This window comes from Durio zibethinus, chromosome 1 (genome assembly GCF_047325235.1).
Source record: "Durio zibethinus cultivar Kanyao isolate XHJ-2024 chromosome 1, ASM4732523v1, whole genome shotgun sequence".
Classification (NCBI taxonomy): Eukaryota; Viridiplantae; Streptophyta; class Magnoliopsida; order Malvales; family Malvaceae; genus Durio; species Durio zibethinus.
This window is the reverse complement of record NC_143162.1, coordinates 1952841-1977802: the sequence shown is the minus strand read 5'-3', so window position 1 is coordinate 1977802 and position 24962 is coordinate 1952841. Positions and strand designations below refer to the sequence as shown.

The 24962-nt window shown below is 31.0% G+C and overlaps 1 protein-coding gene, 1 non-coding gene and 2 pseudogenes across 3 annotated transcripts; 2 read left to right on the top strand and 2 right to left on the bottom strand.

Moving 5' to 3' along the window:
- Positions 1 to 7: 7 nt before the first annotated feature.
- LOC111311575 (DNA polymerase delta small subunit-like) lies at positions 8 to 6535 on the bottom strand (annotated as a pseudogene). The gene is made up of 14 exons (XR_016340779.1): positions 6431 to 6535; positions 6172 to 6301; positions 5354 to 5450; positions 5117 to 5244; positions 4542 to 4649; positions 3321 to 3436; positions 3139 to 3222; positions 2653 to 2721; positions 2481 to 2552; positions 2330 to 2407; positions 2119 to 2246; positions 1689 to 1790; positions 1513 to 1580; positions 8 to 256 (listed from the first exon to the last, which is right to left on the bottom strand). The product of XR_016340779.1 is annotated as a DNA polymerase delta small subunit-like (transcript).
- Positions 6536 to 6603: 68 nt separating this feature from the next.
- TRNAA-UGC (transfer RNA alanine (anticodon UGC)) lies at positions 6604 to 6676 on the top strand. The gene has a single exon. It is a non-coding gene; the product is annotated as a tRNA-Ala (tRNA).
- An 842-nt stretch (positions 6677 to 7518) lies between these two features.
- On the top strand, positions 7519 to 15065 carry LOC111311573 (putative plastid-lipid-associated protein 13, chloroplastic). Its single transcript, XM_022911071.2, has 7 exons — positions 7519 to 7873; positions 9857 to 9978; positions 10058 to 10141; positions 10228 to 10324; positions 11678 to 11894; positions 13621 to 13673; positions 14803 to 15065. Exons 1-7 carry the CDS (start codon positions 7628 to 7630, stop codon positions 14896 to 14898), a joined length of 915 nt encoding a protein of 304 aa, XP_022766806.2. The 5' UTR covers positions 7519 to 7627; the 3' UTR covers positions 14899 to 15065.
- A 3695-nt stretch (positions 15066 to 18760) lies between these two features.
- On the bottom strand, positions 18761 to 20522 carry LOC111310914 (VQ motif-containing protein 25 pseudogene; annotated as a pseudogene).
- Between the last annotated feature and the right edge of the window lie 4440 nt (positions 20523 to 24962).

Sequence of the window (24962 nt, the reverse complement as noted above, 5' to 3'; positions counted from 1 at the left end):
CATCATATTCTGTTTTACTCGTCAGTCGTATATTTCAATTAACAAACAGAAGAACAACCATTGTTTTCTTTGTTTGATGCAGGTCGCACTGATTTTTTTTTCCCCATACAAATTGTAATCAAATTATAAATAGTTCATAAGTTAGTAAAATTTAGCAGATCCACAATGCTATTTGGTATTTAAACTCCATACCATGTTATGAGCTGAATTGGGCCCCAAAAGTAAGAGTGCGGCATTCAAGATTTCTCATGTTGAGCTGCAAATAGAAAAACAAAGATTAGAAAGGATGGTGCATGTTACCAGAGAAAGCTTATAATCATGTAATAAAAAGAAATAAGACATTTGCCTATGTCTTTAAACCTGCAAAAAATCAATTAACTCTTACTTTTCTGGGCGCAACTGATAAAGTCTATGAGAAAAAACTTTACTAAATTGTGCTTATTTCCATTTCCTGATCATTTAACAAAGGAAGTAACAAATAAAACCTGTTTTCCAGTGGAAATAGACAAGCTGCCAGTTTAAAAAAAAAAAGAACCAAGGAGGAAGCATCTCTACAACTACAGTAAACAAGGTTATTATATCCATATATAGTTATATACACGTTTCCTTTGACAACTCTGGCAACCAAACAAGCAGAGCAAAAGTAACACGTAAAACTGACAGACAAAAATGTGCAAAATGTCACGGAAGCTTATTATCTGTTCTTTTCTTTGAACAATCCCAGTATTACTTTCCTTTCTTTTTGGAGGGGGTTGAGGTTTGGTGGCTATTCAACTTAGTGCAAACTCAAGTCTTGTAAATAAAGATTCCTCATGAGACCTGCACTGAATCCAATGACTCATGATTAATCCATAAAACTGGCTATGTGCTAAGTACATTTTTCTTCTTATTTATTAAGTACCATGGATCAGGTGATTTGAAAGTCAAACTCCATACAGTGCTTTTACTTACACATGTATAACAGTTTACTATCAACACTTAAATTAGTTACAATCTTCCACTCAGTGTAACTTTTATTTATATACTAAAATAGAATAAATGACACTACCCAAATGGAAAGCAAGCTACCACAGAGTTACTCCGATGGTATTTGACCCACATTTCCCCTCTCTTACCATTTTCTTGTTTTTTTTTCTCTCTTATCGACTCTGAAGAAGAGTCCTAGATGTATAACAATAACTTTTATGCACATGCATTGGGTAGATGACTAGAATGTTTCTTGTCTGAACAGGCTGACACAAACAAAAGCACTTGATTAATTATCATTTATTTAGTAGAGAGGGATGATTTTGGATAAAGGACAGCAAGAACAAGATTATACTCTATTTTACTGCTTTAAAGTAACATCACACTATATAATAGATTGAAGACATTGTTCATCATGTGCCATTTCCACCATGCTAGCTTAGGTCTTGGGTAATGCATAACACAGGCATGGATATCCTCAAACTAATAAAAACGTGGTAGCTTTATTTCCTAGTTTCAGCATCTTGGCAGGAGACAAATGCTTACCACAACAGCAACTCCTGTTTCGCAGAATCTAGGAATGCAAATAAGTCTTAACAATTGCCCTTCCATTCCTGCATCAGTTAATAGTAAACTGAGTTTTACTGGCCAGGTATTGAAATAAGGATGCTACCTTTTTTAAGGTAATTTTCAATTGGTAAGTGCAAGTTTGGAGTAATTACCTTTTAATAAATGAGTTTCATATTTTTCCTGATTACCAACAAAGTAAACATGAGGACAACTATCAATTAGGAAGGGATCCCGATCCGTGAAAGGGTAACATCCTGTCAGATAACAACAGGCAGTAAACAACTGACATAAGCTAATAAACAGTTATATTATGTTAATTTAGCACACTAAAACAGTTATTGAATTCATTTTGAACTCAAGATCTGAAACATGTCAATCTCGTATTATTACTCAGGATCAATCTTGTATTATAAAATCACAGACTTCTTCCGTAAGTAAGTCCTTTTTTTTGAAGACTATATGATTCGATGATGTGCTCAGCCTGTCAAAATTTCCAGGCTAACATATAAAAATGACTAAATCATAAAGATGCAAATTGTACTAGTTTAAGAATGAAAATATAAGAACATATAAAAGTTTTACCAAGGGTATTAGGTGCTGTTGGTGCCAGATGCCTCCATCTTAATGTCCTTTCCAAAAAGTCAAGTTTATCCTTTGCCTCTGAATACTTAGCAAGATCATCTATGTTCTGACCTGATGTTCCAAGAAATCTAGAAAATAAAGAGCAGAATGACAGCATCAGTGTATATCTAATCAGGCTGAATACTCACAATCAGTAATATTGATGCATTACCTGATGTTGTCAAGCTCAAAGCAATGAGGATTAGTACAGGACCTAAAAGTGCTATAAGATGCTGACCCTGTTCAAAGGCTGAAAGAAGTAGGATATTATAAACCATACAAGTTCAGTTACAATGTACATACTCTCAACATATAAAACAAACCTGCTGGGGTAAGGAAAAATTTGCGGGGTCAGTAGATCCAGGCATGATATCGAACAGCAAACTTGCTGCAATCTGAAAATAGGTAAAATCAAATAAGCAACAAGGACAATATGGAAACTACAAGAAGCTTACCTTAAGTTGCTGATCATAAAAATGGTGAAAAGGGAAAAACCTGAGTCAAAAAGATATCCAGCTCCTTAATTGACTCTGACAACCTCGACTGGTCCTTTGAAGCTAAATTCTGCTTAAAAATCATCATCCAAATATCAGTTTAAGATGCCTTCAGGATTTTATAAAATATCACCTCTCAGTAATTATTATTTTTATTGTCTACACCAAATGGACCTACTACAACAGCAAGACCTTTGCCTGGAAATATTTAGTTAAATGGAAAGTTAGATTTTTTTTTTGGTTAGGGTGGGGAGGGAGGTGGAAACAGAATTTATGGTTGCTATTGTTTAATTAGAAAATTCAGGAAGGAGGTCAGTGCTATATCCACAATCCACAATGAGACTATTATCACTGTCAGACTACTCTGAATAGAGATCCTGATATGAAGCCAATGATTTTTCTTAATCAAGTACAAAAAGATCAAAACTTATAACAAAAAAGGACAATGTTGACAGGTTTGCCAAGAAAAAAAAAAGGAAAAATTTACCTGGCCACTAAGAAGTCCACGTGAAATTTCAAGAGAGTTCCCAGCACTCAGAAGATGAACTATCTCTACTGTGAGGCCTTGTTCCTATTCAATCAATATTATTAAGTACGCAAGCTGTAACAGTTCACAACATATACAGTAAAAAAGGCTTGAAAAAGGAATATAATAGAATTGGCAAGAACCTTCTCATCTCCCAGATGCCCTGTTATATGATCAACAAGAAGCTGAAATTGAAGGGGATTAGAAGATCTGCTTCCAATGCTAAGCCCAGAAACAAAAACAACATATTTGTCTTCTCCTGCCCACAGTCAAAATTTGAAGCCTTTGAGGCACTCTTTATGGACAGAGGAAGGCCAAATTTAAGACACAGCCTATGTCTACTGAGATAAAATCACAAGGCCTTGTATTAATGAGCCAAATTAAATTCAAATATTAAAGTTAAGAAAAGGTCCAATAATACATTATCAAGCTAATTTCTTCCCAACATTCCCAAAACTCAAACCCATTATTCTGATGTATAAATGGGGAAATCTGACAGGAAACAAGTGGCAGACATGATTCCTTTAACCCTTTACAACGAAAAGCCATAACAATAAACATGAGACAAAACAAGGTACAACTTGTAGCGATTACTTAGACATACTTAAAACATTTCATGTCCTGCAACATCATGGTTAAGACAGAGACAGAGATTGAGAGAGAAAAAGAGCTCTACTTGTCAACACTTACTGAAAATCACATCATGAATCAGCACAATTTTCTTCCTACCATTCCCAAGTTTCAAACCCATTATTCTGACATATAAATGGGGAAATCAGACAAGAAACAACCGGCGGATATGATTCCTTTTAACCCTTTCAAAGAGAACAACAAAGAGCCATAACAATAAACATGAGACAAAACCAGGTACAAATGTAGGGATTACCTAGACATACTTAAAACATCTCATGTCCTGAAAGATCATGGTTAATACAGATACAGAGATTGAGAGAGAAAGAGAGAAAGCTCTGCTTGTCAACACTTGATGACCAAAAATCACATCATAAATCAGCAGAATATTTCCAGCTTTTAAGGATGAATCCTTTCATGACCAATGTGTCACTCCATTTCCTCAATCAAAGTGACTACACCTATTATTCTATACATGGTGAATGATAACTTGCTCAAATAATTTCTCTATTTTAGTACAAACAAAGAAAAAATCAGTACACCAAGCCATCCATAATTTTCTTAGCAAATTAGATAGTAGTACTAATTTAAACAGGGATAACACTTTACTCAGACTATGTAAAATGAGGAATGACTATAGCCAACAGACAAGTAGCTCCTTTACAGGGTTCTAGTGCAGCTTTAAAATACTAAGAACACAACATTTGGGGAGAGTGGGGGCAGTCAGATCGTACTTGATTTGAGTGGTTGTTGGATCTGAGGTGGTAGGCCAGCTTCCAGAACATCTTCAACAAAGAAGTCTCCTGCACTGGTTTCCTTTCCATGCAATGCAACAACAACACCTATCAAATTTATTATGTAACTGCAAGTCAACATGCTTCATAAGAGTAATATTTGAACCCTTAAATTCCAGTAATTGAAGCCTTGATTATGCATAAGCACTAGGTTGTTGGAAATCACTCAATTACATGCATTTTCTAGATCTTATAAGTTTAAATTTAATAATAAGGAGAAATGGAAAGTTCATAAAATGGTGAGTAAAACTGAATGCTTTCAAGAGGACAAAAGGATGGAATGAGCCAAATAGTTCAAGCTCTTAACATGCCGATATGATGAAAAATTGATCATCGAGAAGCTGAAGAGCACATGAGTGCAATTAACAGTTTGATAATGCCTTAAAGTGCAGTTTATAAAAAGGGTTTTGAAGCAATTGATTGCAATAAATGCGCTCATTTCCAATGGATTAACAAAAACATGTCAATTGCAAATAGAAATTTCTATAATACTGTCAACTGATTGCAATACAGACCTGTCACATAAACAGAAGGTGAGAGTATAGTGCCGCTAATCTTAACTCTTCCGCTTTCATCTTCCAAAACCAAATAATCATCTTGATGCATAAAATTATTAGGTTTTACAAGAGGGGTAACAGATCTCAGTAAATTATAGAAAGTACCTTTGAAGTCAAATACATTGAATTTTCCATCTAAAGGTCAACATACAAAACGAAAAAAAATAAATTGCCTCCATTGACAACCATAATACCTCCTTAGAGTATTCATCAAGAATGCAAGGTTTGAGCTTCATATGCTTGTAAAGGGTCCCAACAATAATGCATTCTTTGCCTTCTTCAAGCTCTAAAACTGTACATAATGCCAAAAAAAGATACAATACAAGAGATTACTAATATATTCAAAACACCATTATCTTTTATCCACAAATATTTTGAGGACTGGCTTTGCCCTTGGTCTTCAAAACTCTAAATGAAAAAAGAAACCAATGGAGTCAACAGAATCCCAAATACACACAAATGGTATTAATAACAAACTCACTAAAAAGTATAAGCAAATAAAACCTAGAGCATTATCAAAATTCAAATTTCTCAAAATACAGGCTGTCACCTAGAAAATGCTTTTGAATGAGAAATCCACCATTAAAAAGTAGAAATACTCTATTTTCAGACCAGCCCCCTATGAGTATGCGTATCGGTAATAATGCAAGCATTTTGAATATAACCTTCCACTCGAATCACTCAAAACCTCCAAATGAATCTAAATAATCACAAACTAAGCTCACAACCAATTAAAAGCCAAAATCAAAACTTTTCTCATATTAGCTGCCAAAACCCTAAAACACTGCAAATTAAAAAAAAAAAAAGTCATCAACGACAATAGGAGGGAACAAACACTCCCAACCAATGACCTCGTCAAAGCTGCCAAATTCAAAACCCAAAACCCATAAGCAGAGTACATTAACTATAATTAATTAACCTCCGCCCCCCCAAAAAAAAACCCTAATTTTGACCCCAGAAAAATGGTAAAAATTAAAAGTTCAAGTACAAAAAGAAACTAAAAGAAAGGTCACCGGGGAGATGGGATTTCCAGTTGGGAACAAGAGAATAGAGCAAAGTTATCATAATGTGGAGACGAGCAAAGTAAATTTGACTGTACTGTTGGCCTCCATAAACTTCCTTCTGAATCTCGAAATTCTCATCCTACAACCCCCAAAAAAGGGCTTAACTTTCTTCAAAATGTGATGAGATTTAAGGATATTACAGTAAAAAAAGAGAGCTAAAAAGAATTGAAAGGCAGAAAATGGGGTAAAAGAAAAGAAAATAACTTACTAATGAGAGGTAAGTAGACTGTTTTCTCCGCGGCAGCTTTTGCGAGTCCACTTCCATGGCGGGAAAAATAGAGATGGAGACTGAAATTCCTTGGCTTCCCTTAGTGAAGAGATTTAATACGATAATTTTAAAAAATAAAAGATTAAAACTGATTCTTGTATAAAATATCACGAGGGGATGTAGCTCAAACGGTAGAGCGCTCGCTTTGCATGCGAGAGGTACGGGGTTCGATACCCCGCATCTCCATTTTCCATGATTCTTATTTTTTACATTACGTGGCATTTTTTTTTTGCAACAAATTATTTTTATTCCATTTTTTTCCTTTCCAGATATTCTCTGATTATTATTATCTTCTATAAAAAAAAATAAAGGCTCTATAATTAAATAGTAATGAATAATAATATAATTGCTACTGGAAAATAACCTTGAAATATCCAACTTTTCATTTTAAACAAAATTTGTTGAAAATTTATATATTTACGTACCTAAGAAAAAAACTATCCTTGTCTTTTTTTTTCTTCTACAGTTTGAAATTAATTTCATGCATAAAAAAAATAAATACAATATTTTTCATAAAAATAAAAAGATTAGCACCAGAGTTTTGCTATGTTTATTATATGTCAAAATTTTACCAATAAAATACATATAATTTTGAAATTTTCTTTTCATTGAAAGAGTGGTTTAATACCATTTAATCAATATAAACACGGGACTAATTAAAACATTAATTTCTGAATTAACTTGATTAAATCTTTAAGAGGAAAAAAATTTTCCGATATTTCAAACTCACCTGAATGCATCCAATTGTCCAAAAAAATTTACATAAATATTAATCTATTAAATTTATGTAATAAATGACTATTAATCTTTACTTTTCAAACATTTAACAGATCAGCATTTTAAATTCTTTAATTAGAATTAAAAATGATTTTGACATTTTCTGTTTTATATAACCAAAAGTCGGCAGCAGTCATAGTCATTAGTAGTCGCAGTTATTATTATTTCTTTCTTCGACAGAAATGTTTCCCGTTTGCCCTTTTTCTTTTTTTATTTTGATTTTGATTTTATTTTGAAACATAAAAAAGTTTCCGTTTCCTCCAACAGGGCATCAAATTTTTAATGTAAAAAGTCTCTCTTTTACAAAAAAAAAAATAAATAAATAAAGGGAAAAGCCTTAACAAAAATTTCCGTTTATCAATGGCTGCTCTACAGGGATTGGTTCCTGCAATTTCAGCGATTCGCTCGAGCTTCTCTTTCTCGTCTTTGACGGGAGTTTCTTTCGTTAGACTGCCGGAGTATGACCGGAGGAGATCCGGCCACGGGCGAAACCGTCGTAGAATGGCCTGTAGTGCAATGGTCCAGCAAGCAATGCTGGGAGGATCTCCGGCTACTTATGCTAAAGAGATGGAACGACTTTCTGCTAAGGAATCTCTGCTTCTTGCTGTGAGTTTCTCCTTTTTATTTGAATTTTTTTAAAATTTTGATTATTAATAATTTTTTATAGTTATAGAAATTGCCTAAGGAAGACAGTGATTTGAAAGTTTTGAGGGCTTTCAAGCCAAATTTTGATAGGAAGAATCAAATTAAAAGTAATTGCCTTATTCTCACACTTGGCACTTTTTTTGAATAAGTCAAAGCTGTTTCAGTTTAGGTGCTTAGGTTCTGCCTGGGAATTGTCTTTTCTTGCTATGTGCTAAAACAGTTGGTAAAAAGTTTCATCTTTTCTATTTTCAGGACCTGTGAAAATGTTAATCTTGTCTATAATAGTATAATAATTTGGTTTAGTCCTTCTGTTGAATGACTATAATAGTTACTAGAAAGGAGAAAATGAATCAGTGGGATAGTTTTGAAGTTACATATGGGGAAAATTGTAGCCATCATCTGAGACCTTTTTTAATTTAGTTTCATTTTCATCTATGACATTTTAATTTCAAAATCCTGACTGTATCCTGGGCTTTTTTAGAAGTCTATCAATGCTATCCTTTCTTCAATTAGGCACTAAGTTTTGATGGAAATGGTCACTTACGCAACATGTGGTGTGCCATGTGGCAAGTATGAGTTCGAAAGAAATAGGGTAACTTACACCCATTGTCCGTGATGTTTCCATATGATTTCATTGTCATTTATTGCTTTTCAACAACCTGGATCTTTTACACAACTTCTTATATATACAATAACCTGTCTGGCATGAACTCATGACATTGTGGTACAAGTTTAGAAGAAAATTAAATTTATAAAATTTGGGAAGGTATTTCTTGAAATTAGTTGATAGGCATTTCAGTGTTGTGAGAGAAAATAAGAACTATAAGTTGATTGAAAAAGAAAAAGAGGGAAAATGAAGTAAAATTGGGGATGGTCTGGTGCCAGCGGTGAAGTACTGGAGTCAACTTGCTGATGCCAGTGACTGGTATGGTTGATAAGGTGAAGTAGAGGGGTTTGTATTTGTGACAGTGCAGAGAAAGAAAGAAGAAATGCAAGAGAAGTGCAGAAAAAGGGAAAGAAAAAGAAAGGAAGAAGAAAGGAAAATGAAACATAAATAATGTGGCTGCCACATCAATGCTTCTTTGGGCATTTATATGAAAAGTTCCATCCTTTTTCCACGACAACCAAATGGTGGATAATGCCAAAGCACTTATGAAAGGTCATGAAGCATTATGTTAAAATTGATGATAATACAATTGCATAAAATGGTCACCTCATGGGTGCAATTCACCTATCTTTCACTTCCCATACTTGTGGCTGACATGTTGCTTATGTGGCTGCCATATCAATGCTTATTTGGTATTTATATGAAAAGTTCCATCCTTTTTCCAATGACCAAATGATGATGTCAAAGCACTTATGAAAGGTCATGATGCATTATGTTAAAATTGATGATAATACAATTGCATAAAAAGGTAGTGGATCATGGGTGCAATTCTCCTATTTTTCACTTTGCATACTTTTTAGATGGAATGCTACTTTTGCTTATGTGACTATTTGTATAAACTTTCTGAAGTCTGACCAATGAAAGGATGAAATTGGCACACATATAACATGCCATGTAGTATTATGTTAAAATTGACAGTCATGGATGATAGGTGTAATTTGTTCTATCCAATGTATTTCTTTAATTTTCTCATTGGTCAATCTGCATATTGTCTAGCAGTTATCGTTCACTCAGAATGCAATACAATAATAAAATTTGTCCGATTTGTTTATGAAACAAATTCCTTATAGTTGATTGTTTTTATTCAGTGGTAATTGATTATTCTAACTTCAAGCCAGTATTTGAAGCTAGATACTTTCAATGAATTTATGTCACCTAAAGATTGAGTAATCTAACTTATCCGTTACTTCTTGGTGAGTGTTTGATGAAGTATACGTGTATTTTTCTGCACCTTCAAGCTTGAACTTTCATCTTTACTTTGTTAAATGCTCTTTCAGTTTAAGGATGCTGGGGGTTTTGAGGCTCTAGTCACAGGAAAGACAACAGATATGCAACGAATTGATGTGAATGAGAGGATAACTGGTCTTGAGAGGCTCAATCCAACACCAAGGCCTACAACGTAGGTGCTTATGCAAAGAACGAATTTTGGCATGTTCATCTTTTCCATTAGACTTTTATTTGTTAATATAGCTTTCCAGTTCTCCCTTTCTAGAAGGTCGATGGAACTTTGAGTGGTTTGGGTTCGGAAGCCTAGGACTTTTTGCTGCTAGAATCATATTTGAGTGAGTTTCCTTTGATAGCTAATGATCTCCAATTTTTCTGAGTGACTGGCAGCTAATCTTCTTGGAGACCCCTTTGTACTTTGCAGGAGATTCCCTTCGACATTTGCAAATTTGTCAAAAATGGATTTGCTTCTTAAGGATGGATATGCAAAGGTTAAAGCACACTTGAAACTGCTTAACTCGGTAAATGTTTCCTCAGCAACATTATATGCTCGCCTTCTCAAGTATCAGTATGGTCTTCCATATGAAGTGCTCAACCTTGAACTTTATATTGATGTTCAGCTATCATCTTCCTTTATTTAATCATGCATAGCACCATATTATTGCTAGCTTATGTAAGTCGGATGTGAATTAAATCAAATTACTTTAAATTAATTCTTTTAAAAAGATGTTTTAGCCAACTACATGTACCATGTGGTCTCAAATCTTAGTAGTTTTCTGGACAACAACATCTACAATGTGCTACTAGTTATTAATAGTACTTGAGTATTAAGTAAAACATGAAAAATTTTGCTAATTTATTGCCCAATGGAAGTGTTGTTGACCGTCATTTGCTTCAAAATGATATAATAAACCCACGTGCAGAAACTATGTAATATCTTGGACGTAATTAAATAGTTTATTTTTTTTCTTGACTATGGAAGTGGGTAAAGATTGTGCTTATTATCATTTTAACCAACCGAAGGAAATTGTCCTTAATTTTAACTAGATGGATGAACATCCTAATCCTTCATTGGTGTCATATTGGATTAAAGAGATGAAGTACTTTGAGATAATAGTATTTTTCTTCCACTTAAAAGTACTTGTATTAGCTGATTTTGCTTTAGCTTGTCTGCTAGAAAAATTGGTCCTCACTCAACTTCATTATATATGGTTGAAATATCGCTGTTTAGAAAGGTGGGTTGGGCTTCTGTTAGTGTGAGATTTGGCACCATTAGTATTGGCACCACTAGTTAAAGGATTTTGGAATAACAATGTATATCAATGATTCCTCTTTAAAAAGTTTCTCTTTTATTTCTGTTACTGTCAAATTTAAATAACTGGAGACGAATTTAGAATCATTGCCTACCTCTATTTCTTTGTTTCCTTTGATCATTTCAAACTTGGTGCAATGGTAAGATTGCTCCGTTAAGATTTGTAGATCACGAGTCGAAGATGTGGAAAGCAGGGTAAGCTTGGACCCTCCCGGGACATTATGCAAGCCTTTGTATTGGCTGCCCAATGAAATTCCTCTTCTAGTTTCTCATTTGTATTCTATCATGTGCTTGTATTGCGTACAACTTCACAATTCTCTAATTGAAAAGTGGAAAAGTGTTATTCCTCATTTAGCATTTCAGTTTTCTGTTTCTAAACTGCTACTTGAATTTTGATCAAGAGTTATGCTAGCTTTGATTAAAAAACTTTCTCAAGTATTAGAGTTAATTAAAATAGCCACTTTTTTCAACTTTTTCTAACTGTATTTTGTCTGAGTGCTAGGAAAGCTCTCCTTATTACACAATTTTCAAGTGATTTAAGGCTATCTCTGGTGGAATGCAGATAGAAAGCAAATTTATTCTTTCCACCAGGGTATCTGTTCAGGGACCACTACGAATGAAAGAAGAATACGTTGAGGCGATACTTGAATCGCCAACTGTTGTTGAAGAAACAATACCAGAACAGTTGAAAGGTGTATATAGTCAGGCTCTTACTACTGCCCAGCAACTTCCAGTTCCTATTAGGGATGCAGTGGCCAGTGGACTGAGAGTTCCTCTGAGTAAGCATTTTGATATTTTCTAATTTTTCCCCTGATATCTCTAGCTGAGAGTAATATAGACCGTTAATGTACATAATTGCACAAGACCGAGCTGAAATGACCACAAAAAACCTAGTTGAAAATCCAATCTAGGATGGCATTATGAGAAACAGTATTCTTACTTATGTTGTGGGTGAATATTGTGGCCCATGGCCATATGATCTTCATGGATGCTAGGTATTAATTTCACTTTTGGCACCTATGGGATTTCTCCTTTTGCAGACATTCATGGTAGTAGTAGCACTATAGACTTGCTCTGAAGTATCTAAAAAATATTGGAAATGACCATTCCTTTTGCCATTTTCTTATGATTCAGCTCCTAATATTTGAATTGTAGATAGAAAGTTAATGTCTGGTGATTAAATAGCCTTTGAAGGTACTGACTAGAGTTGTTATTGTCATGATGCATTTTCTTTTGGCGGAGAAAGCTGTTGATTATTTGGAAATCTTTTTAGAGGTTGCTATATGAAATGGGATTCTTTCTTTTGAGAGCAATAAACATGGGTATTTAAAAATGCTGAACTGCATCTCAAGATGGCCAGTGTACTTCTTATTAGAGATTTGTCATGGATGTAGCCACCCTTTTTGTAAAACTCTAAAAAGGTTATTGGAAGATGGTTTGGCTCTGTTTCTGCAGCAGCATAAGGAGACCGGTTAAGCTGATAATGCTTACATGCTTATATGGCTTTATTGTGGATTTTCAAACGGAAATAGTGAATCCAATTGGTTAATTCGTATTTTGTTCCATGAAGTGGAAAAATATTACCAGCTAATTGTGATGGCAACTGTTCATTTAATAAACTTCTGTTAGATTAAAAAAAATGTAAGCTAAAAGAGTGGTTATATCATGAGTTATCATCTCTGTTCTTTTAAATTCCCTTGTATAATATGGAGTTGCCACCCCTCGATTTGGGAGCCTTTGGATATTTGCCAGTCCAGCAGTTGAACTTTTGGCTGGTTGGTGCTGGTAGGATTTTAGGAAAAGGGGTTGTTGTCTCAGGCAAGTCCATCTATTCTTAAGGGGAATGAATTGTTGGAGTTTACTTCTAGCCCGGTCAGTTGTTTGAGGAGATAGGAAGGTGGGCAAACACAACAAAATTAAAGATTCTCATAATAAATTGTCTTTCTGAATCTCAATATGTAGTTTGTTTCTCATCTGTTTTCTTTCCGCTTCTGTAACATGTTTGTATCTGGTTTCTGTTGTAAAATTAATGTATACAAATTTCAAAAGGTGATTGTTTAAATGCTTTTTCCTTCGAGGGACACTAGTTTTCAAATTTTGCAATTTACTAAGTCAAATAGAGGATGTTGTAAATTCATCCCTCCCCTCCTCCAAAGCATAGCAGCCTGTTCCTCTGTATACTTCAACAAATAGGCTACTCCTACTAATTGATAAAGTTGTTACCTATGAACAAAGAGAAGAACCAATGCGCTTGCAATGGAATCATTGCCTAAATTGACGGTAAAAAATCAGTTCCATGAATGGATTCTGTTCCAATTTTGTCATCACCCGTGACTTTGGAAGCAATTTGGCCAGTTGCCCCTTCCTGGATTATTAATGTGTTAAGGGTAATATAGTACAGAGAAGGAAGCAATAAAGTTCATGATTAAGGGTAAATTACATAGCTTTTCTGTTTGATATTCAACTCTTTTATGAATCTGAGCTGAAGTTTCTTTGTGTTTCAAGGTGGGACATTCCAAAGACTGTTCATGATTTCTTATCTTGATGAAGAGATCCTTGTAAGTTTTATATCTGTACTTTGTTGTCCTTTTTTCTTTTGATTTTGGAATTATCTTTACACTTTTTGGCCGTTAGGTTGTTCTCTAGATAAATCATTGTTAAAGTTGACAATAACATAAGATGTAATGAGTACATCACATAGATGTAATTAGCAAGTGATCCACTGACCAAAGGTTTGAAATGGTCATTACATGCCTTGAGAAAAATGGAATTATACCATTGATTTCTTTTATTCTGAGAACTAATGAATCAAGTAGAGCAGAATGATTTCAAAAGAAAATGGATTTTTTGTTGTATCCCAAGTGTAGCATATCCGTGCTTTGGATTAGCTATATGATTTTCCTTTTGTATTTTAGTTTTTTCAATGGCCATCTGTTCTTATGACTTATTTCATTAGATTCATTGACTTCCCCACTGATCTTGGGTTCCTTTTGGTAAAGTTCATATGAACCATATTATTCCACTTAAAATATTTGTAGTCACTGTTTTTGTTCACACCTTAGCAAAAGGTCTCTCAATCTGTTGGACATTTTGATCGGTACGCTGATAATTTTACAGCATCATAACCTTAACATTAGTTTGCTAAGCATCTGTCATCTGAGCTTAAGATACTAGAATGAGAAGGTTAAATTTGCCCAAGAACCTTCAATTTCTATTTCTTTTTGCCGTGTAGAAGCAATTCTTAAGATTAAGAGTTTGCTATAGATTTATAGTATTGACAATGAGGCTTCTGCTGTCAATAACTTTTGTATATGATGAATTGATGTTACTAGATATATACTGCTCAATGCGAGATCACATGATTTAAAATGGCAGTTAAACAAAAATCTGAGAAGGGGAAAGAGAGAAAAAAAAGGCTAAGACCTATTTCTTCTAGTTGGATAAAATTGTAGAATTAAAAATAACAATGAAAGCTAATGATGCATTCTGCTTTCCTTGATATCGAATCTGTAATGCAGAATTCATAGGTGCCCTAACTTTGCAGATGAATTTCCTGACTTGAATAAATGATCTATGCATCTTGAAATTTTTTAGCCCTAGAATGCAATAGGTGTAGCATAAATAATCACCACTTTCAGAGGTAACTGAGTGAATTGAATTTTGAATTCTTTCTGTTGCTTGTTGCAGATAATTAGAGATACTGCTGGAATACCTGAAGTTCTTACTAGGTTGGATGCAACCTCGTCTGGCATGGCGGAAACTAACCCAAACTATGAGAACTAGTAAGTCATATACATGTCCTAGAACTGTCTTTGTTTTTATCTCTAGTAATTCAATCTCTTAATGTATTGTCATTCCTGTTTAATCGTGTTCAACATTCCTTTAAAGTCAAATAGTGTATCAAATTCTTGAATTCCACGAGGAAATTCATACATTCAACTTATAATTCATAGTACAATTCATTTATTGTTAGGATCATCAGTCAAAATCCCAAGATCATCCTAAAATCGGTCCAAATCAATAGATCAAATTATAAATGGGTGAAATTGGATCATTGCTCACCTTTGTTATAATAAATTCTAAAACATTTTTGTAATATCACATAACTATTACAAGTTTTGAGAGAAGTTTTAATTTGGTCTTTATTGAAGTTTAATATTAATTTTGATTAATATTATTATTACTTATTTAATAGTTAGTAAACATTTAAAAGAAAAGTTTTACTTTTTTCTCCGTGCAACTATAGTAGGAAAATTATATTTAGTTGGAGTTGTTTTTACTTAACTAATAAATCTCAAAGAAATCAAATGGATTTCATTGTCTTTATTACTATTTTTAAATACAATTTAATTAATTAATGTTTGAAAATGACAAGATTAATTCATTAATATAATTAATTTGTTTAAATATGGTATCATTAACATGATTAAGCACAATTAAATATAAACTCGATAAAATTTGAACTGGGTGTATGCTATTCTTATTGTGTTAATGGGTCGTTACCAAAATAATTTGAGTGGGATATTTTGGTAGTATTTGATAAAATAAAATACTACGTAAACAAAAAGATATGACGGCGAAGAAAGCCCTTTCACATTCTTTATAAAATTACATTCATAATTAATTAAAGCTTAATAAATTTGGCCCTCTTATTTTTATCCTTCTATTTATATATATAATCATCTAACATATATATCACACATCTTGATTTTCAAGTTGGAGCATTAGATGAAACCAATCATCCTGAAGCCAAATATTTAGCAATTCTGAAAGTGATGTTTGGAGCTAGGTCATCTATCTGTTTCAATACTTAGAACTCCATTGGCCTCATCATCGCATAGAAAATGGAAAATCTATGTTTTTGTGTTTGTTCTTGACTTTGTTGCTATTTTATAAACATGGCAAGTGGCACACTTGGCTAAGGAGAGGTTTTTTTTTTGGGTACTAAAATAAGATCTAAAACAAGTGGTTTAAAGACAAAGCGCATGATCATATGGTAGTATTTTAATATTCAAACAATCAATTCATAAATTCAAAATTAAGAATTCCCTTTTTCATATTTCAAAAAAAAAAAAAATTCCCTTTTTCATCACAATTTGTAGTTATAATCCATCGTTTTATTTTCGTCTCGAGATAAAAGAAGAGATTGAAAACCCTAATCTTTGTTCTCTCCAAATATCATCAAAATACCTTAAATCTTTTTTTCATGTCCTTTTAAAGCTAAATATCCTAGCCTAATTCTTGATATACATCAACACAGTGATTTAGTATATCATTTACCCGTGATCTTTTTTTTTTTTTTTTGGAAATAATTACACTGAAGAAAAAAGAAAAAAAAAACTTGTACGTAATAACAACCTAGAGTTCATACGGGATAAAAGTTAAGTTTTAATTTTTGACAATGTACATTAAAAAAACAACAAAAATAATTTTTGTGAAAAATTTTCCGAAAATAATATCTTAAAAGCAACAAGTTGATGTAAATGGAATACTTTTAAAGTCGTTTAAAAAAGAATATTAAAGCAACACGTCCTTCTTCACATCCTTCCCACCACCATTCCGTTGACATTCTTATCCAAGTCTAAAGTCATCAATTAACTATAAAAGAGGCTGAAAAGCCAAGGGCTATTTTCTTCTTAAAACAATAGGGTAATGGTAATTTGCAAAGAAATTATATATGTTATGGATGTGTTTGGTGTATAAGATTATGATAAAATAAGATAAAATGATATTATAAATAGAATTAAATTAAATAATATCATTTTATTTTTTTGTTTTATATATGCAAGAATTAAAATAAGATAATTTATTTATTTGTCAACATGATTTTTTCTCAAATTTTATATAATTTAAATTATTAATGTAATTTTTAATGGTATAATTAAACATATAAGTTTAATCTCATGAATTAAAAATAATCATTTTCACTTGAGGAGAATTAAATCATTCTATGCTAAAAGGATGATTAATCATCCTTACAATCTTATTATTGTCTTTAGTTATAAACTAAATATGATATAAGATAATTATAATCTTATCATATTCATTATCTTACATATCAAACATAATCTATACTCAGATAGTTTTAGATTATTAGCCGGTGGTTCATATCTCAATTTTCAAACTCCTTAGCTTTCCAATTTTTTATTAGCCCAATTGATCGGTTCTATTCTATGAACCGTCCAAAGTAAATATTTAATATTGCAATTTGCTAATAAAGTTTACCAAAAATGTTGACTTAAATATTAGGTGTCTAAAGTCAAATATCAATGCTAACCTTTGCCTCCAATGTTGGGTTAATTTCTTTTAGCTTGGATAAGCACATGATTTTGGTCAAAATTTAAGCCTCAAACTTATTAAATGTCAACTCTTAAGAATGATTGTACGAAACAATTAAATTAAATTTTGAATTTAATAAAATAATAATTTTAGTTTGATTTTATATATTTTCTTTGGGTGATTTCTATCTTAAGAAATCCTGTCCCTGTTGAAGAAGTAAATACAAGTTTACAACCAGATGCATGTTCTCTCTGTGTCCAGCACATATAATTCAATTTACCCATATTCTCTGGATAATCAATCTGACAAAAAAGAAGAAAAAAACAAAATTAAGATCTTCCTTTACTGAACACTACCAACTGTTTTATTCTTCTGATCTTACCATAAATAAAAAGATTCATAGAATTTTGTCTTCTTTTCACCTGTCTACAAATATTCATCCATTATTCCTCTCTAATAATCTAAATTAAAATAAGCTTAGCAGGAACTAATTCAATTGGTAAGACTTTGGGTTTGATAGTGAGTGGTCTTTGCATATAATATCAAGTTTTATTAATAATTTCTTGTTGATGTTTTATCTCAAATGAATTGCTTTCATAGGGTACAACATATCTTCTCTTAATTTAAGAGATAGAACATTATACTTTATCTATTCATAATTTTATGTAAAAGAAAATTTTAGATCACAAATTTTTGTTGCATAAAAATTGTAATTTTAAATCGAAATTTTTAGTTACAATTAAAGAGATTTTATTTGCACTTCATCTTAATTATTTCACTTGGAAAAATGTAAAAATAGGAAAAATCGCCTTATAATAGTTTTTTTTTTTTTAAAGGAATTTTACATCAAATTGGAGGGGAATAAGAAATTAAAAGTATACACAAGTTTTACATTCAAACTTGGTTAAATTTTTAGAAAACCTATAGCTTTACTATAAAGTGTTCAAATGGTTAAAGGAGGGTGAGGTTACATCAATTAACCATTATATAAGTTGCCATATTAAGTTAAAAAAAAAAAAACTCATTATCAAATCAAAAGCTAGGTTTTCTCAAATTTGTGATGCTTATGAGATATGCATCAAAAGATTGCTTACTGCTAAGTGCTAACATCCTATTAGTGGGAGGCAACTTGAAGGGATATAAATTCATTTGTTATAGTAATTATTATAATATAAAGATCATAGCCTTGCAAGAGAAGAAAGACATTTATCAAAGCAAATAACATAATATTACTAACAATTGCGTTGATTATTGATAAAATATTATAGTATTAGTTTTAATTATCGGAATTCAAATCAACCAAAATAACATGATATAGTTTTTCTATTTCATGTTTGGTCTGCCAAACTGCTATTCTTCCCAAAGGTAAGAAGAAAACACCCATTTTAGATAAGAAAAAGGCGATTGCACAGTCCAAAGGAAAAGAAACAAAATCCTTCTTAATTAAATTAAAATGAATGTAATTTAGAAAAGAAAAGACATAAAACAATTATAAAATGAAGATGTTTTCAGTTGCTTCTATTACATCAAAATGGGGCATAAAGGAAATTTAAGAAAGAACAAATTTCTTTTGCAAAAGTAGAAATCTCAAAGTCACAGGAAATTAATTAAGTTAATCTCTTATATTTACATTAGAGATAATAAGATTAAAGAGAGAGATCAGACAAACAGATCCATAAAATTCAGTTAAAACTCTATCTAATAACGCCACCCAAAATCAGCATATTAATCTTCAATGATCAAACATTCAATTATAAAATTAAAAAAAAAAAAAAACAAAGTAAAGAATCAATTTATGCAAGCTGAGCTTCTTCAAATCCATGCATGTGATGAGAAGCATCCAAAGGAAGCAAAGGAAATTCACCAAGCTCTTGAATAAAACCATCAAAATCTCCAAAACCACTTAAGAAACCACCTGAATTCTCATCAATATTAGTCCACATGCCTTCTTCTTCCTTAACCCTTTCTGATGTTTCCAAGCCTGGAAGAAACCCAGTTCTGAGCTCCATTTTCTTCGCCGCCATAGCTGCTACCACTGGCCTGTCACAAAAACTATGATCTTTTCTGGCAGTTCTCAGTTTCTTTTGGCAACCCTTTTCTTGAGATGGTTTCCCTGTGAGTCTTTGCACCAGTTCTCTGAAGTTTGCTGCGTCAGTCTTGATGATCTCTGGTGCAAATATGTGAATTATGCGTATCTTTGGCTTTGGCTTTGATATTGTTTGTGAATCCTTGTGAATGGACAGTGCTGCTGATGGGGTTGAAGGAGGCATTCTGGTTTGATTTCTGATCATCAAATTCTCCATGGAAAAATGTTTTGAAGACAAAGAAAGAAACAGAAAGAGGTGGGGGAGTTGGTGTATTTGTTTAGAGAAATGAAATTGGGGAGGCTTATATAGGGAGAGAAAGTGACTGGAAAGATTTTGTTTAAAGGTGAAAACTTCAATTCAAAAAAAAAATTGAAAAACACAAGCTGTCTGTTGGGACTAAGGCCTGGACGAATCCTTGTCTGACAAAATGGAAGAGATTCATTAAAGTAATAGACAACTTAAATGGTCCCCCAATTCCCCTTGTTGGATTAACTTTTAAGAATTATTATAATTTGTTTTTTTTTTTTTTTGCATCAAAATGTGCATTTTTCTTTACATATATAGAGAAGTTATTGAACATATTGTTTCTTATATCCTACTTGCAATGACCAAACCATCCTCCCTATTTTTTTTTTTTTTAACATTTATATGCGCATTGGCTTGATTTAATATATAAAATTATATGTACAACGGTGTGGTTAATTTCCTCTACTTGTTGATATTAATATTCATGATACAAATTAGTAGATTATTCAATGGGAAATTAATTCTCTTTCTATTTTCTTAAAATTGGAATGTCAATTACTAGATTTGATTGATGAAATCATTAATTAGAAAAGAAATATATATAATTCATTTTTATTTTAAATCTAATTCAAGTTATAAAAATGAGATCTATTAAGACATAGATTTTAATTTCGAGCTATCATTCACTTCATCGTATATATTTTTCGCTTGCAAAATGAAGATGTTCAATTGCAAATCCTAAAACCTAGCTAAATCGATAGAAAAAAAATTTCTTTGATTCCATAGAAAGAGCAAAACTACATAGAATAAAACACACACACAAAAAAAAAAAAAAAAAACCTTCAAAATTAACAAAGTAAGGGGCGTTTTGGTCATGAAAGAGTAGGAAGAATATCTTACTTTTGCCAGTAAGTGATGATTCCACAACTTAATACTTTACACACGAATCCGCGTAGTTGGAATAAAAACCAGCGTCATGCCATGCATAAACGACAGCCGTACATAATCCGCGTTTCACTCTCATATCTATTAATAACAAAAATATTACTATATATATATATATATATATATATACACTTTTATCAATCAATTTTGAAAATGCTAGTGATCCCTTAATTTGTTTTTTCTTTTATAATCTTTGTGCCTTCTAATGATTGTAATTTTGTATATCCCTTTCATAATTTTTTATTCTTCAAGTTTATGCTAATGAATGTTTGGCTCAAGTAATAAAAAATATATATTCTTTTCTTGATTGTGTGGGTTTAAATTCCGTAAAAAATTATGAGACAATAATTTTATATGAATTCATTAAATCTAACATAAATAAACATATTGGAACTAATCCAAAGAGAAAATGCATTAGGAGGTTATGATTTTGTGACCTGATGATTTAAACTTTAAACTTGCGGAATCCAAAAGTTAGGAGGAAGTTATATATTCATCCTTTAGCAATTGAAAAAAAAAATCCAAAACAAAGCTCAAAATGTATTAGGAATTTTTGGTAGTTTGGGCACATAATTAACAATTAATATCAATCATTTATCAAAAATTAAATTACTAACAATATCAATCATTGGGTAAAATTAATGCTTCCAACTATATCAAGTTGACTAAAAACTTTGGCAATGTTAAAAAATACTACAAATTTCAAGCTTCATGCCTCTTTTTTTTTTTTTTATTTTGGGTCATTATGGATCTTAACTCATTTATTTTCAAGTTGATTTCAATAAATGAACTGAGTGCCAAAAGAAATAATAAGCTCTAATATATATTATATTAAATTGCTTATATAAAAAGGATTTTATAATTATGCACAAAAAGAATGGGATTTTATTTGAAGGGTTATAAAGATATATAGCATTGGCTCAGGTACCTAGATAGATAAAGATTTCATAATTAAGAATCCTAAATTTAAATTGGAATCAATATCTATTCCCATCTTCTTAATTAAAAAAAAAAATCAAACTTTAGGAGGCTCATGGTTATATTTTGGACAAGGGTAAATTGAAAAAAAATGTCAAAATATTTAGCCTCATACTCAAACGAAAGATTCCAAAAATGTCACACATATTTAATTGAATACGAGTTAGTAAAAATGATGTTTTGGTTGCGTCTTGTTTGATTACCTCTTCAAACGACAGACAAAGTCTTGCATAGAAAATAAATTTATATTTGAATCTTGTTTAGGTTATTGTAATTTAAAAAATTATTTTATTTACTATCAGTAAAATTTTAAAATTTTATAAACAACGTTAATGAGATTCCACATATCCTTTAAGTTCTAATTTTTTTTTTTTTTAGTAACAAAAACATGAGAGGTTTTTGGGTATATATCTCACTTTTGATGTATTATTATATACAATTCACTTGATAAATATATAATGCTTTCATTTGTCCCTATGCTTTCATCTTGTAGCTAATGAGAAAAACCATAGCCGGTATCAATACCCCTACTCACTCATGGAGCTTTCCAAGACTAAATCAACAAAAACCCAAGTTTTCTTTAAACCCTAATTAAGTTAGCATTAGGGTTTTTGGCATTTTCTTTGTTTTTCCTTTGTTTTCTTTTGCTTTGTTCCTAGCTACAAAGCCTACAACAAATTATTTGCTGGGCATATATATATATATATATATCCTATTTTTTTAATGCCATCATCTACAATAGTTTTTAATTTCTTTATTCTTTTCTTACAATAAATAATTAATTATTGAAAATTTATTAATATAATAAACATTACTATCCTTTTTTTTAATTACAAATTTATTAACCGATCTTGAAATGACATATTTTTTTCTAAAATGCAATATTAAATGCAAGAACAACTATATACTTTACATTAAATATCTAATAAAAACATAAACATGCAAAAATATATTATTATTTATGGATACAAAAAATGGAAGGAAAAACTAATAGTTCCTAGAATCACAGGAAATGCAAGGGTGGAGAGCATGATAGCCGGCGAAGAGGATTTGTATAAAATCTTATACCCCCATTTTTGTACCAGAATTTTGGAGATATTATTTTAAAAATAGACCACATTTTTTTTTTCAAAAAGAAAAAAAAGGAGAGAGAAAGAGTAAGGATGGCCGTTGGATGTGCACGTGAAGACGGAGATTGGATGAGATCTGAGGGCCAGAGTTGTTTGCGTCACCAAAGGCGAGCAGCTTCAGCAGTGCACACGAATCTCGTGCCGGCGAGGCCGGCTCAAACACGCCCCCCACCCCAAAAAAAAACAATTACAAAAGAAAAAAATGCCAACTGTTCTCTGATTCCCACTCGTATAAAAAATTATTTATTATAATTCATGTTATATATTAAGTAAAAATAGTTTTAAAATTTTTTTAAATTTATACATAATTTTTATCAAAATTTTAATTTTTAATTTTTCGTATTATTTTTGAATTTTTAAAATTATCATAAATTTTTTAATTTTTTTTAATGGATTGTACCCAAAATCAAAACAAAAACCGTGTGAGCGAGGGGCCCACTGGTTGACGTGGTTCCCTGTTTCTTTCTTGGCTGGGTCACCTCGCCTTAGCTGAGATGAATTAATCTTTGTTTCTGGAATGGGATACCTTTCAGTTTCAGCAAACGTGGCCTGAGGCTATATTTTTTGTACTACAACGTAACAATTATCCCACTGAACACGTCGTTTTTTAAATTATCAAATTCAATTATTATAATAAATATTATTTAATAATTAGTAAGGAAGATGAAATAAATTGAAGAAATGTTAAACCATGGAAATAAGTTTTCATTGAAAACTTTTCGTATAAAAATAATTTAATTACATCATTCATAAATATTGATTAATTCTAACCCCCTGACTTAATAACCACGAACAATCTTCATTATTCTAATACAAGTTGATTCATTCATTGTAAATTTATTACTTAATCATATCTTTAAGTCATATGTAAGATTTGATTGTCAATTCATATGAATATATATATATATGGAAGATTTTCATTGTTCTAAGTGAATATAGTAAAATTTCAATTGATAAAACAAAGAAATAGAATACAAATGTCTCGCTATTGGATCACCCATCAGAGGTCAAGATTACAAATTTTTTATTTTAAAATAATATAAATTAAATACATTTTTTTTAAAAACATTTAAAATAGATAAATTATTCAATCTCTTAAATTATGATAAAATGTATGGTATTCGATAACTTAAAATAAATAGTTACAAATTATACATTTAAGATTATTTTAATAAATGACCACTAATAAAACTCGAAAAATCAAATTTTCTTTATCAAATAAAACAAATTTTAAATAATTTAGCTACCCACTTATCGATTAAAGTACATGAGTTTTTATACTAATGGAAAGTGTCTGTATCTATCTTATTCGATGGTTTGGATTTCGGTTTTTCTAATAAAAATAACTATTCAATAACGTATATATTATCTAATTTTTTATTATTTAAATCGTAATATATAATAAAATTCATTAGTAAGTTTTGTAATTTATATACATACAAATTAGTAGCGACTTTTTCAAAATAATTTATACATACAAATTAATTAGTGCACTGGTTCTAATTAGAAGCAGTCATTGCAACCTAATTTCCACAATCCTTTTCTCGAAAGAAAAATTATTACTGCTTGATATGACATAATTTTTGACATGTTCAATTTCCTTTTAGTAAAAACTCAAATACTTGATGTAATTAATAATAGGATATATATTTGATATATTATTAGTATATAAAATTTATATATTATTAATTAATTATATATTATTTTCTCATTAATAAAATGAATCAAGTAAGATCAATTCATTAATAAATAAATTTTTTAAAATATATTAATTTATACTATATTTATTTATTAGAAAAAAATTATTTAATTTATTAATAATATATAAAATAATGTATCAAATATAAACTTGTTAACAATATATATCTAAACAACCACTCAATTCAAAGTCAAAGTCCTAATTGTTTTTTTTTTTTTTTGGACAATGAAGTTCTGATAGTTAATCAAACAATACTCAAATTCAACATCATATGGACTGATTTGATTTTAGCAATAAAATTAGATATAATAAAGTTTTGACAACTTTAATTATAAAAAACAAAAAGAAAGTCTTGTAAATATATAGTTAATTACATGTAATTATATGACTATACTGGCGTACATCTTCTGTTTACACACCAGCTACCTACTCCATAAGAAAAGTCGTTTTAAATTATATATAATTGTGTTCATACTAGTTTTA

What these genes read in the sequence shown, in the direction of transcription:
- LOC111311573 (XM_022911071.2), top strand. Translation starts at nt 7,628, where the DNA reads ATGGCTGCTCTACAGGGATTGGTTCCTGCAATTTCAGCGATTCGCTCG. An exon ending in AGGAATCTCTGCTTCTTGCT is followed by an intron (nt 7,874 to 9,856) that starts GTGAGTTTCTCC and finishes ATGCTCTTTCAG; the next exon opens with TTTAAGGATGCTGGGGGTTT. An exon ending in CCAACACCAAGGCCTACAAC is followed by an intron (nt 9,979 to 10,057) that starts GTAGGTGCTTAT and finishes ATAGCTTTCCAG; the next exon opens with TTCTCCCTTTCTAGAAGGTC.